Source organism: Coptis chinensis, chromosome 8 (assembly GCF_015680905.1).
Source record: "Coptis chinensis isolate HL-2020 chromosome 8, ASM1568090v1, whole genome shotgun sequence".
NCBI classification, from domain to species: Eukaryota; Viridiplantae; Streptophyta; class Magnoliopsida; order Ranunculales; family Ranunculaceae; genus Coptis; species Coptis chinensis.
Window position 1 is genome coordinate 14,378,980 of NC_141463.1, and position 14,682 is coordinate 14,393,661.

General features: G+C 35.7%; 1 protein-coding gene and 2 long non-coding RNA genes across 3 annotated transcripts; 2 read left to right on the forward strand and 1 right to left on the reverse strand.

Annotated features, from left to right (window-relative positions):
• Nucleotides 1-5,767: 5,767 nt before the first annotated feature.
• On the reverse strand, nt 5,768-9,721 carry LOC147480112 (uncharacterized). Its single transcript, XR_015207039.1, has 3 exons — nt 9,662-9,721; nt 9,471-9,584; nt 5,768-5,863 (listed from the first exon to the last, which is right to left on the reverse strand). It is a non-coding gene; the product is annotated as an uncharacterized LOC147480112 (long non-coding RNA).
• Nucleotides 9,722-10,230: 509 nt separating this feature from the next.
• Nucleotides 10,231-11,971, forward strand: LOC147480113 (uncharacterized). Its single transcript, XR_015203894.1, has 3 exons — nt 10,231-10,329; nt 11,395-11,548; nt 11,798-11,971. It is a non-coding gene; the product is annotated as an uncharacterized LOC147480113 (long non-coding RNA).
• An 837-nt stretch (nt 11,972-12,808) lies between these two features.
• On the forward strand, nt 12,809-14,682 carry LOC147480114 (uncharacterized). The gene is made up of 6 exons (XM_086578561.1): nt 12,809-12,829; nt 13,112-13,174; nt 13,603-13,647; nt 13,754-13,801; nt 13,895-13,992; nt 14,280-14,682. The coding sequence occupies exons 1-6, from the start codon at nt 12,809-12,811 to the stop codon at nt 14,398-14,400; spliced, it is 396 nt and encodes a 131-aa protein (XP_086434687.1). The 3' UTR covers nt 14,401-14,682.

Sequence of the window (14,682 nt, forward strand, 5' to 3'; positions counted from 1 at the left end):
AGGAAGGCAATAAATTAGAAGCTCAAAGACAATTGAAGAAAGATGAGATGGAATCCAAAAAGAAAGAAAAAATGATGGATGGAATCCAAAAAAAAAACTTCAATTGAAAAAATGCGATGGATTGGAAGATGAAAAATCTAAAAAAGAATGAAACTTCAATTGAAGAAAGAAATTTGGCAACTCAAAAGGCAGAAATTTTACAAAAATGAAAATGATGCTAAAATACTAGTGTGTTTGGAATGAATTTTAGGGTGGAATTCATAATATATTTTCAAAAATTAGAGTCCAAATTTGGCAACTTTTTAAAAGGAATAGAAACCTTTTACAAAAAATGAAGAATTGTAAGTTGCCAATATAGAAACTTGAGATTTCCATATATTCAGGAATTTTAACTACTTAAAATTGTAAGTTTTGGAATTATATTTTCAATTCCAATTCAAAGGAAAACTTCCAAACAGTAGTAGTCAAAGTAGTGCAGAGTCTAAATGATTTACTTTCTACTTATGTCTTTTAATTTATAACGTACTTTAATTTGAGTTTGTATCTTGATTTTAATTAGAATGTACTTTAATTGAATATTTTCTTTTAATTTGAGTTACCTTAATTTAAAGTTGATACTTTTTATTTATCATTCTAAAAAAAAATCGGCAGAGTCTACTTTGTATTTTCAAACAAAATTCTCATATACACAAATCCTTTTATAAAACCACAAATAAATAGAAATAAACTCGGAACACAAATACATAGAAATTGAAACGATAAATAAACACAAAGTCCAAATATAAATAGAAATCAACGCCAACCACGCCTACTCCACAAATGCTCGACCAAGTCATTCTTCAATCTATCGTAAAAAAACTTATGAACGGACCCTCTCAATGCTAGATGCCCAATGAGATAGAACAAAGTGGCGTTCATCTTCAGATGCACCTTCTCTACTTGGCCTTTCATAATCAGGAATATACTACGGGATATCCGTTTCGCGTTCATCTTCCACAATCATATTGTGTAAAATGATGCAAACCCTCATAACAGTAGCCATGGTCTCTAAATACCATAACCTGCACGGATTCGCTAAAATAGCCTAACGCGACTGCAATATACCAAACGCCCGCTCTATGTCTTTTCTAGCAGCTTCTTGCTTCTTTGCAAAATATTTAGCTTGTGCAACAGTCAACTTAGAAATCGTTTGAATCAAGGTGGCATAATTAAGATATATACCGTCAGCCAAGTAATAGCCCATATCATAATGATGCCCATTCACAGTGTAGTTACAAGGAATAACTTCATCATTGACTATATCATCAAATATTGGTGAGTGGTCAAGCACATTAAGATCATTGTGAGAACCCTTCATTCCATAAAAAGCATGCCAAATCCACGTGTCACGAGAAGCAACCACCTCCAGAATCACTGTTGGTTTATGCACATGGCCAGTATGAGACCCTTGCCACGTGGATGGAAAATTCTTTCATTGCTAGTGTATGCAATCAGTGCTTTCTAGCATTCCAGGCCATCCGCGTTCCTCAGACTCTTCAAGCAAACGCTGAATATATGCAGCATTTGGTTTGCGCAAGTATTCACCTCCAAAAATTCTAATAATTCCATCACAAAAATAGTGCATGCTTTCATGAACAGTTGGCTTAACAATATGTAACATGTCATCTACTAGATCAGCTGGAGACCCTTAAACAAGCATTCGTATAGTAGCAATTACTTTGATTTTTGGGTGAATCCCAAACTTACCTGCATTATTAACTTTTTGTTGAAAATATGGTACATGATTGTTAAGATGATTGAAAATATGAATAAACAATGACTCACCCATACGAAATTGGCATCGAAAGTCATGGTCAGTGAATATAGAATTTACGCCGAAGTAGTTAGCATTTATACGAGCCATTGTTGCCTCGTACTGACGATTCTTGCATTTTCTTCCTTTCTTCGAACCACCATGTGGTTTATAAAAAGACTCCGCTTTTTGCTGACGCAATAAACCCAGACGATGTCGGATCAAAGGTAGAGCAATAACCACTAATTTTTTATAACGCTTAATTGATGTATTATCATTTGAAGAGCTCGAGCTCAATGAAGAAGAAAAAGATGAATGATCCATTGAAAAATTGTCAACAATTTCGTTTTTTTTTTTTTTTTTTTTTGCTAAAGAGATGAGTTTAGGATTAGAGGGAACATGAAAAATGTAGAGAGCCACGTAGGAAACACGTGGTTAAAAGATGATAGAACGCAGTGTGTCACACACCACATGGTTTCTGGAAAACCGCGTGGGCTTGGGCTTCTATGGTGGGCGTCTATGGCGCGGTTTTGCGAAAGCAGCATGGACTATATTATATATATGGTGCAATTTATCCAAAACCTCGACATTTGATGTCAACTTTTTGATATCGCTCCTGAAGTTAGCTGGTGTAAGTTTGGTTTGGTATTTGGTTTGGTTAAAAAATTTGGTGTTTTTTTGGTATCGCTCCTAAAGATGCTCTTATTAGCCAAAAAGAATGGTCTAATATAATGCAAGGGTGACTATGGAGGTAGTTATTCACTAGGTAACAATGATGATGGCACTTGCTACCTCGATTGTTACTGAGTTGTAAACTTCGAACGGAACATTTTATTCCGTCTCGCATGGTTTTTTTTTCTTTGGATGGGGATATGTTTCATTCCGTCCAGTGTGTTTTTTTCGATATTTTTTCATTGTTTACATTCAGACGGAATAAAACATTTCGTCTGAATTTTAAAGTCATTTTTGCATTGGGCAACGCCTAGTAGCTTTTCACCAAAAAAATAATTATGAGAGGAAATAGTCTTATGTGGCCGCTATGTGGAGGTAACAAGTTGTTGCTTGCATTGGGAATGCTCTTAGAACAACTCGGCAATCTCCCTTTAAAGAATTGAGGGAGATACATCTCCTAAGAGCATCTCCAATGGGGGGTGTAAAATTACACCTCGAGCTCCACGTAGGTGCCATTAGGATTTTACAACTCTAATTGCATACTATTGTATAACCTATAAATATCCACTCTATACTCCCCAATGGAGAAGTGTACTTGTAAAAACAATGGATTTTAAACTCGAATGTCACTTAAAGTGACGTCTCTATTTAATTTAAATTGGGACGTCATTTTAAGTGACATCTACTTAAAAAATTACAAATTATGACTTTAGAACTAGAAAGGGATGTGACTTAAAGTGACGTTCGATTTATTTTTTTTTTCGGACGTTGGTTAAAGTGTCGCCCGAGCTATTTATCAACTGATAGCAAGATGGGGAATTCCATCCCCACCTCCTCTATCAACTAATAGTCTATTACCTGCGGTATACCACCCCGATTGAAAAGAGTTTTTTGACACTTGGAGTGTAAACTTTACACTCTATACGGTTTATACCCCCATTGGAGATGCCCTAATGATAATGATTAGGGAGATTTAGAATAGGGTCAGTAGGACGATTAACAGTTTCACAGACTTCTACGACATGTAGTATACATGAATTCATGGCAAAATGTAGCTTCCTAATCCCTAGACACTTTAGGCACATATACATGAAAGTGACAGTTTAACTGTCTTAAACACCTTGTCACCGTCGATGTATAACTTTTTAAAAGTTTTCAATAGTAACAAACTGGAATGGCTAGGGCGATCTTTCTACAATATGATCCTAATGTTTTAAATTTTAAGAATAGCTTTTGTTTGTACTAGTATACATACTACAAAATATCGTGATAAATATTGAGATTTCAACAAAAGATACATAAATATCGCAAAAAGTTTAGAGATATATACATCTACAAATATCGTCGATATTTCAATGATATATGTGATATTTTTTATATTTTAAGATATATTGTGATATTTTTCGATATTTTGTTTAGTTAACAATTTTATTTAATATTTACCATTATATTTCAAATAAATATAAATGATATATCGTGATATATCAAAAACTATTCACTATATTTGTCCATATTTTAGATATATCTACAATATTTGCATATCAAACAATGTAAAATATCTCTAAAGAGGGGGATATTTCACGACACATATCAAGAAATTGAGTATCGATAAACATTCATATCCTGATATTTTGTAATATACTAGTATATGCCCGACACTGAACAGCTGTCGCGAGTCCCAAAAATATAACACTAAGCCAAATTTGGAGAAACCATGCAAGCCCATTATCGGCCGGACGACACTCATTAGGTCGCGTCTTGGGCGCTATATTCACAAAGCACAATACTATGTCAAATTTGGAGAAAACCCAATCAAGGTCAGCCCATTATCTATAAGCCCAACATTATAAATTGGGCCAGCCCAGCAAGCCCTATATTCAAAAAAACAGTACCATGCCCAATTTGGTGGCCCAACATTTAATAAGCCCAAACATTTATAGGCTAGCCCAATGTTTTAAGCCCACTACCATCGTCCACTCTGTGGGAGACAATTGTTGACTTTTAGAGCATTCCCAATGCAAGTCATTATTTTTCCCCTCTTTCACCTCCACGTAGGCAGTATTTTCCCTCTTTTCCACCATTTTGGTGAAAAGCAAGGTGAAGCTGCCCAATGCAAATGTGAATATTAATCTTGGACGGGATGTTAGATTCCATTTGGACGTAAAAATCGAAAAAACGCTCTGAACAGAATGAAACATCCCGTCTAATTTTTTTTTTTAAAAAAAACCGAAAAAAAGTTGAAAAATCATGCAAGACGGAATGAAACATTCCGTCCAAAAAAAACAAAACAAAAACAAAACAAAACAAAAAACAAAACAAAACAAAACAAAACAAAACAAAACAAAAAAACTCCATTTTTTTAAAAAAAACACACGAGAAGGAATCCAACATCCCGTCCGAAGTTCACAACTTAGGCACTATCTCTGTTGAAGGTTTCACCTTCATTTTGACTTGGGAAAATAGTCACCTTAGTATTCACCTCTGCATTGGGCAAAGGTTTTGAACCATTTGGAGGTGAATAAAGTCACAAACCCACCATAATGACTTGCATTGGGAATGCTCTTATAAGCTAGTTTTTGTTATGTTGAACTGTGAGATGACTGAGATCAAATTGGATGCACCTCCTTCTGAGTACCCATGTACTTAGATAGAAGATCTAACAACTCTTTATGTATGAAGTAATATTAAATATCAAAACAACTTATAATATGTACTGTATTAAAATCACTAATTGTTTAGTGATTCTTATTGACAGGAATATAAGGATTAGTATTAATTAATGAACTGCTGATCATCTATTTCTAACAAACTTACGCAAAATATATCTAAGCAGAGTCCAATTTCAACATAGTGGCCAAAGTGAGGCTAGTAGATAAAAGATGCTAGTTTTTACCCTTTATTTAGATGAAAAGTTTGTTGTACATAATCAGACAATCGGAAACAGATTACATGTGCTATAAACACTCATGTTCCGAACTCTCTAACAACAATTCTGAAGTTTTAATGCTAGCGATAACTATCTGCTATGGGCCAAATGGCTTAATTTTAAACTTTTTCTTTTGTGATTTTACAACATGATGATCTCAAGATTTGAATCAGACAGATCTTGAAAGAAAACAAAATGGGGTAAAAAAATAGGTCAACCATAGCGTATCTATCTAAACGATTCATCTTGTGCTATAATTCGCTTTTTAAAAGGGGAAAATAATTAACGATCGATGTTCTATTTCACTATATAAGTCTTTGATCATGCTCACCGAGAAATAGCCAAGATTGCTTCCGTATCACTTAAATTTTGTTGGTATTTGGATTACTACACTTCCTGCCGATGCCCGATTTGTCGCGACGGTTGCTCCCAAAATTCTTACGATTTGATTCTCTTGCTATCCTCGAGCCAAACTGGAAAACAAATTATAACCAGTCAGATTAGGCAGTAACTCAGAAATTTGCGAAAAATAAAGAAATGAATAAACATAAACAAATAAAAGTTACAAAACAAGATAATCTCTACTACTTATAAGGGGCGTGGGTGAGTTAGCCGATTGAGCTGTCTCTCGGAACTTATAAGGGGCGTGGGTGAGTTAGCCGATTGAGCTGTCTCTTGGTTCTGCCCTTTGCATAATTTCACGACACCTATTTATTTGAGCCGGTTTTGTTTTATTGTTTTTTTTTTGGTCTTCAGTTGGACCCACCACAAACAAAAATATGAGAGAGGCGACGTAGACGTAAAAGAAGAGAAAGAAAGAGGCACATGGTTCATTCAAAAAATAGGTATGAGAGAAAGAAGAGAGAGAGAGAGGCACGTAGTTCATTCAAAAAATAGGTATGAGAGAGCGTAAAAGGAGAGAGAGAGAGAGAGAGGCAACATGGGAACCACGTGCCAAAGGCTAGTAAAGTTAATTACTGAGCTGAAGTACCAACATGCTCCCCAGTACTATTTTAATGCCCCTGGTGCTAAATAAGTGTAACATTCTACAATTACAATTAGAGCAAGTCCAATGGGGAGCCCCAGTACTATTTTAATGCCCCTGGTGCTAAATAAGTGTAACATTCTACAATTACAATTAGAGCAAGTCCAATGGGGAGCAGCTATAATATGCTGCTAAAAGGTGCCACATAGGCCCTTTAGCAGCCCCAGCCAAATTTGGCAACCCAAATTTGAAAAACCAGTCCAATGGAAACTTTTAGCATATGTTAAGTTCGGGATACAGACGGCAGAATTCCTGTTATCTGTTAACTCTGCCGTCTGTACACTCCAAATACTATAACTCACAAATCTCTTCTCAATTCACTCCTTCAATTCCTCAATCCTTCACTACTCCTCTTCTCTCCTCACTCCCAAAAACCAAAAACAAAAACAATTCACTCATTCATTCCTCAATTCACTCCTTTTTGTGCTCAATACTCGTAAGTTTCACTCTCTCATATTGAAATTCGATTTTAGAAATGTTAATTGTGATTGAATTGAATTGAATTGTGATTGAATTGATTTTAGAATTGAATTGAATTGAATTAGAATTGCAAATTTGATTTTAGAATTGAATTGAATGTTGATTTTAGAATTGAATTGAATTGTGATTGAATTATAATGTTGGAATTTATGAATGCTAGTTTGAAATTGTGTGTTTTGTTTAAATTGAAGTTATAAAGAGGGTATTGTTGATTGAATTGCAAGTGCCGCACAAAATGAATAACAAGGGTAAACGATTTTTCGGTCGAAAATCAATTAGTAGATTGACACAAGAGTCGACGTCAGCGCTAAACTTCGATGAGTATGAAAACGTCGATGAAGTCTATAATTTGCAAAACCCTCCAGTAATTCAATTTCTGAACCCAGACGATCCACTAACATATGTTACATTGGCTAGAAACCCAAAAACTCGCGTCTTTCATGGACCGTGATATCATCCCACGGATTAGAGCATTGATGAATGACTTTAAAGATCACCAAACTGGTCAAAGACGCCACAACATTCACTTAGATCGTAACCAACTCGAGACTAAGTCGGCATTGGCAATATAGTGGACACCATGGTTTCATACTCAATATATGGAATTAAATGTTGATGATGTGGAGGGAGATACTATAGATGATGTTTGGTTATGTGAGGCGATTCACCGTATACGTCGTTTGTATAATCTTACAATGCGCCGAATCGTCTTTGAGTTTGGAGGTATCATCGTCTTTAGTTCCAGCTCCTTCCGATCTGGATAACCCATGGAGCTATGGCATAGTTACATCTCAGGGAATGCATGTCGCCATACCTATACCTCATGTTGATCAAAGTTATCTTCCGAACCTTGTCTTGGATTTTGACACTCTGGATGAGATTAATATTTGGTTTATATTTTGAAACTTGAATTATATTTGGTTTATACTTTATAGTGATGATTTTTCTTAAAGTTATTGCTTTTTTTGTAGGCTACACTTAGAGCGCGATATGCCGAGTCGCAGCTAATGATGCATGGGATGCGCGATTCATTTATGACTACAACCGATGAATGCTATCATTATTTGGTGGTTGAGCGAGAAAAGAAGAAAAAGACACATGATAGAGTCGCGGAGTTAGAAGCGCAGGTGCTAGAACTGACATTGCGAGAATCACGGCGAGCGAGTAAATCAAAGAAGAGGAGGGTTCGAGCGGAAATTAGTTTAGAATTTGTTTTTACGTGTGTTTTGATTTACTTCTATGGATTTTGTTAAGTTGAATGAATTGAATCATATTTGTTTAATGAATGAATTTTGTTTAGTTGAATGGATGTGTGGATTGTTGTCTCTATTACATGAACGAAATGGATTGGAATGGAATGAAGTTAATGGAATGAAGTGGAGTGAGTTTGTATATGAAAAGAATAATGAGATTTGTCAGTTTTTGCGTCTAGCAGGTACAGACGGCAGAGTTTTTGCCGCCCGTCAATTTAATTAAAACGGGATACGGACGGCTTAGATTCTGTCGTTTGTACATAAATAACCAACAGACGGCAGAAACTATACCGTCCATCTCCCGGAACTTATTATGGCAGCTACTAGCAAAAGTCTTAAGTTTGGCTGGGTTTTTTACTCTTTCCAAATTTAAGACCCTTTTAGCAGCCCCATTAGAATGACATTTTTGTGTTTTGGGTGCTATATTTGCCTTTAGCAGCCCATATAGTACAAGATAGTATACCACAAGATACAAGAAGTACAAGAAGTACAAGATAGTATACCACAAGATACAAATGTGGAAAATGTGTTGATGGTTATCCCACCAACAATTGAGGAACATGCTACAGTCTATGTAGCAGTTGATGATGTTGTCATTGACTCACCTAGTGTGGATGATACTAACCTACCGCGTGTGTGTGCATCACCCACGGTGATGGGTGTCACATCACCTCAAGTAGATGCGTGACAAGAAAAAGAAATGGAACCTCTACGCTCAAAGCCAATGAGCACAAACTTGAACAAGCAAGTAGAGAAGGAGGTGACAGTGGTACAAGCTATGAATAGTAGAGTTTTAGACTCCTATTCTTCATTAACAACGGGAGAAGAGTCCTCTAGTGCCTCTTCAGAAGCAGCCAATAAAGTTAAATGAAACCAAATTCATACTGAGTTTGGTCAATTGGGCAGATCTTGTTGATGACGAAGATAACTCAGAGGATGACAAAGATAACTCAGAGGATGGTGATGAACCATGGAAAACTCAGAAGAGGAGAGGAAGTAAGCCAAAGGGGAAAGTTGTTGATCCGACTCCTCGTCCACCCAAGGCTCGAAATATTCCAGCAAGATATAAATGAATTACTCTTACTGGAAACACACAGGGTTTAGAATTTAGAATGAAGGTTTATCACCTTCATGGAATATATTATTTTGGATTCAAAGTGGGAACTTAATCCAGCCCGGGTGGTGCTCAACCCCTATATTGTAACCTTATTATTATATATAATATTCACACTTTGCCTGCAAAAAAAATGAAAATGCACAATATGAAAGAAAAGTTACTATATGTCTAGCTGTAAGACGAACCATGAGAATCATCAACTAAGCTTCAAGGAGTTACTCATACAACTTTATCATTGTGCCAATAAGGCTTCAACAAATTGGGCAGAGCGACAATTCTTTACCACAATTGTAACATGTCTGCAAAAAGAGTTTGATAGAATATTAGACTGAGAATGGTGTACAATTACGAAACATGAAACTTTATGGATTCCTACCTGATGTCCACATCCAAATACAAGATCTTTTGTGCTCAATAAGCATAATGGACAAGCCTGGTAGAAACAAGTGGCTTTGGCATCAAAAGCTTAATATGATCATACCATATTCAAACTTACAATCTAATCTAAACTTTTAGTGTAAACAGAACCATCAAATGTTCATGGCTCTAATCCTTTAACTATTAACTTCTTATGCAGTAACCATATAGGTACACTTAAACATACAAAGACAGAAGAACACACAAAGTATATTCACACTACACCAAAATGGCCATTTTGTAACAGGGCAAATTTTCCATGTGTAACACTTATATCCGTTACTAGCTTCCTAACGGATAAAAGCGTTAGGCATTACGGTATCAGTTACTGTACATCTATTTTCCCTTTTATTTATTTATTTTCTAAGGATTTTTTTATTTTTAATTTTGGGTAAAAGAAATTAAATAAAGCCTAAAATCTGGAAGGGTACATTTCTCTTCTCTCAAGCTCGTCTCCCTTCACTCTCCTCCTCTCAAGCACTAAAGTCTAGGGTTCCAAATCTAATTGTCAAAAGAGGAAGGCGATCTGGTTAAATTTGAAATTTCTCTCTTTCTTCTATGGTTTAGGGATGACGAATTAGACAAACCAGATCAAGGAGGATAGCTTGAAAGAGGAAGACAAATCAGGTATAGCCCCCTTTTCAGTCTCATTTCTCTCTCTAATTTGTTTGCGCACAAAATTCTAATTATTTTTCTTTTTGGGTTTTTCAATTTGGGGTAGGTAAGTTAAACACAGAACTGTTTCTAGTGTGTATCTCTCTTCCTGCGAATCTCAAAAGAAAAAGAAAAAAGATGGAAGCTTTTGTTGATTTCTTCGTTGATGAGAAGGTTGTTCGTGTAGAAAACATCTTCCTTGATTTTCTAAAGAAGTAAGTAACTTTCCATTTAAAGAGATTCAAAAATGATGGCTCTTATGTTGAGAAGATCGACAAGTATGTGGAGTTCCCACTAGAACGATAATGTGAGTTCTGGGACTTTCTCACTTGGAAAATAAGAAATCAATTAAGCCTCAACAATATTTTATATCTAATTTCATACTTGGAACTTGGAACACACAATCTACATTTAGAAATGTGACCTACCTATATGCAAAGCTTTGAGTTAATATTGTATATTTTAAATAGTTTTATAGCGCCCAGTCACTGGACATAGATTTTTGTTACACTAGTGATGGCCTTCCTCCATTTTGGAATTTGGTATTTACTCCGTGCACATTGCTTGGGGTGCTCGAGAGGCTTTCTTCAATGGTGTTCCTTCTTTGTCTATATCATATGATTGGTATGCCAAGATATTTTATTATTGAAATACCTGCGCATGTTATGGAACTTGAGTAGTGTTTCAATCTGTGTCTATGTTAGTTTACTTGTACTTACAAGCACCCAGGTTTCTTTCATTTGCTCTTGTGAACTGTTTGAACAATTTAGCTAGAGACTGGGAGAAGAACTTTACATTGTTCTGTTTTACTTGTTATTTTGCAACTGGGATTAAGAAATGTTGAAGTTAGGGTCAGCCTCTTAGATTATTGACTTTAAGGTTATGTGTGTGTGTTCATGCACTGACTTTCTAAATCTATTAGTGTTGGGTTATGAACTTAGATAAAGGACCCAAGTTTTCAATTTTTATCTACTTCGGAATGAATCGATGAACTTTCTTCTATTCTGTCTCATGACTTACTCTAAGGTTAACTTTCAGGGTTGGAAGTCAGAGCAGTATCCATGACTTCAAACTCTGTGCCGAAGCATGCTTGCCTCTCATTCACGTGGTATTGACGGAGATCAAGAATAAAACTTGTCCTCAAACATGTTTTCTAAATGTAGATATACTGACAAACATTGCGAAACATAAGGTAATTCTCAAAAATTCATGAGTTGTATATTTCGCGACCAGCATGCCAGGTGCATGACTTTCTTTTGAAATGATAAAATTTGCTTGTTTATAAATACTGGAGAAAGCATCATTTGTAAATTGATAAGACGATATAATATTCAGCTAAATCAAGAAGTGGAAGTAATTATACTTCAAGATTCATAATCAGTTTTTATCAGGAGACTTACTGATCCTATTGTTATTTTTTTTCCTCCTCGTGCTCCATTAGGGATATAAGGTGACTAAACAGGGTACAAGTATGATAAAAATGGGGTGGAAATAGGCCACTTCTACTACAGAAGGAAGGAAATGCTATCAACAATGACTGGAGATTGACTCAACAGGCGTAGAATCAAATGGGGCTTCAACTAAATCAGATGGGACTCTCTTATTCAAAAGAGTGGTAAAATTCTCTCTCAATCATTATATTAGTTTCGGTTTTTCCTTGATATGTTGTTCCATTTAGGCATTTACTGACACAAAATACTATTAGTTGTTAGTCACTCTGTGAATACTTTGTCATTTTGCTCATCTGAGCTGCTTGATATATTGAATCATCTGAGTGATGTTTAAGCCTTTTTCCCTTTTATGATCAGTAATGTGCTTAGTCTAAGACTGCAAAGGAAGAATAGGGGTGTGTTTGTTATGATGGAAACACTATGGAAAGGAAAGGAAAATAAGAGTGGTCCACCTTTTCCATAGTTTTTAAGGCGTTTGTTTACCCATGGAAAGGAAATGGGCTTTTCAATATGGAAACAAAATCATGGAAATGGAAAAGGTTTTGTGTCCTTAGCTAACCCCTGAAAATTTTGTGGAAAGGAAAGGAAATGAAATATATAGATAGAGACTTACTACTAATACACCATGACCCAACAATACAATTATTCATTTCCATAGCTTTTGCAAACAAACATGATTATGCCTTTTCTCAGTTTTTACTTTCCTTTCCCAGTTTACCAAACACATACCATTTAAAATTATTTCATTTCCATTCCATTCCATAGTGGACCACCCATTTTATTTCCTTTCCTTTCCATGAGTTAAAATTTAACAAACACACCCTAGATTAAAAATACAAAAAGTACAAACAAGTATTTTCCTGAAACAGCTGGTTAAGGCTAGTACATTCTCCCACTGTCCTGCAAGCTTGAAAACATTCAAAGATGGTATTGCCTTAGGTCACATATAGTATGTGTCTTTATTTGGAAAAACCAAATAGTATTTGGACAAAATAGTATATATGTCTTTGCTTCTTCACTTTGTAAATATGTGGAACTAATTTTTTTCCCTACACAACCCTTTTACAATTCTGAACTCTTTGTGTTTCATTTCTGAAGAGATTTTTCTTTAATAATTGGTGTGCCAAATAATTGTGGAAACTAAGGTTCTTATGCTCTGGTATATACCTAACTTTATTCAATGATATCAACCTCATTATCTTGTATTTTTTATATACGATTAATTAATGGATATGTAAGTTTCCATTTCCTATAGACAAATTTCAAATAGTTTTGAAACATCATCTGTTTTTCTTCCTTTTCAGGTAAAAGGGGCACAGATTGACAAGGGCGACCACAATGACTACCGTGCTCTCCAAGAAGGATATGTATGTCCATTTTCCAATATTTGGCTATGAGGTTTTTCTTCATTTTGATCCAAGTGTGGCAGCTTATCATTGACCGGTACTCATATGCTCTTTTCAGACATGATCCTCCTCGGGCATTACGTCTCGTGCAAAAGTAGAGTGTGACTCCTACTTCAAAGAGTTGCTTCTCGGTGTGGCATCGGCATTGTGATTTTGTGAGTTTCATCTTCAAATAACATTTAGCCAATTATGGAAGTTTTTGTCCCTTTCCTACTAGTCTGACAATAACTGTAGCAATACTAGTTTCCTACTTGGGTCTCCCAAGGCCGTAATTTTGGTCTCTCATCACAATTAGACTAGTTTGCGATATCTTGTACGTATAGACTATAAACTGCCGGACTACTGAAGGTTGATGTAATTCTTTGACTTGTGGTGTGTTTCCACTATAGTGGCTATTCAAGGTTGGGGAGGATCTAGTGTCAGGTTTGAAGCTAGTAGTGTGCGTTACGAGCTGTACTTTGAACTTTGAACTTTGAAGTGACCCTCCCTCGTAATTCATATTTTACGTTGTTAATATGTATTTTCTGTGTATGCTTGCAGGTACTCAGTGGCATCAACATGGGTACCAACTGCGGATACCACATGCTAGTAAACTGCCTATTCACTTCTTCATGGTTGTTCTTTTGTTTCTTACATTCTGATCAGTAAAGGTGATATATATTACTTGCCAATCTTTCCCAGATGCTAGATCCTGTATCCAAGTTTTCAGTTGAGAGCTGGTTTGAGTTGGTTTCCTGTTCTGGCACCCTGGAGTCAATGCCCATCTATTTGAATTCTGGGTAGGCTAAGGTTTTCCTACCAAACCATATGTGTAACATTGATATCTTCAGTATCCTCACTGAAGCTAGATTAAACTTAAATTTCTCTGAAGGGAATCAAAAGCTTTTGACCCATGCTCTGTGATTTGACTTAATCAACAGTTTATTAGTTATATTCGAAATTGTTTGTAGCGTATTGATGTTTTCTCTAGTTGTATGGAGATCTATATCCACTCGTAGAAGTCTCATTATAACTGTTCTTTAAATTCCTGGACTAATAGTTGGACTTGGTGATCTATGAGTTTCAGGGACTCAAAGAACATAGTGGCAGGAAACAACCTAAAAGCAAATAAAGAGGTTATTGGCATAGTAGTATATTCTGATGAAACATGTGTGCTAGCAGAATTTTCCGAAAGAGGTGGTGTCTGATGGATTTTAATTTCGTACTTTGGAACTTGAAACATACAATCTACATTTAGAAATGTGAACACAAAGGTGACGCTGAGAAGGCTATTGCAATGCTCAATGGTTATGGTTATGACAACCTCATCCTTAGAGTAAAGTGGGCTGCGCCAAGAACAAACTAGATTGTTAGTTGCTCCTTTTCTGAGTCAGTATGAGGTCTGCTGGTAACTGTGTTTTTTTTTGTATGTATGACACTATCAAGTTTTTATGTCTTAGATTGATAACTATATTTTTATAATAATGTTT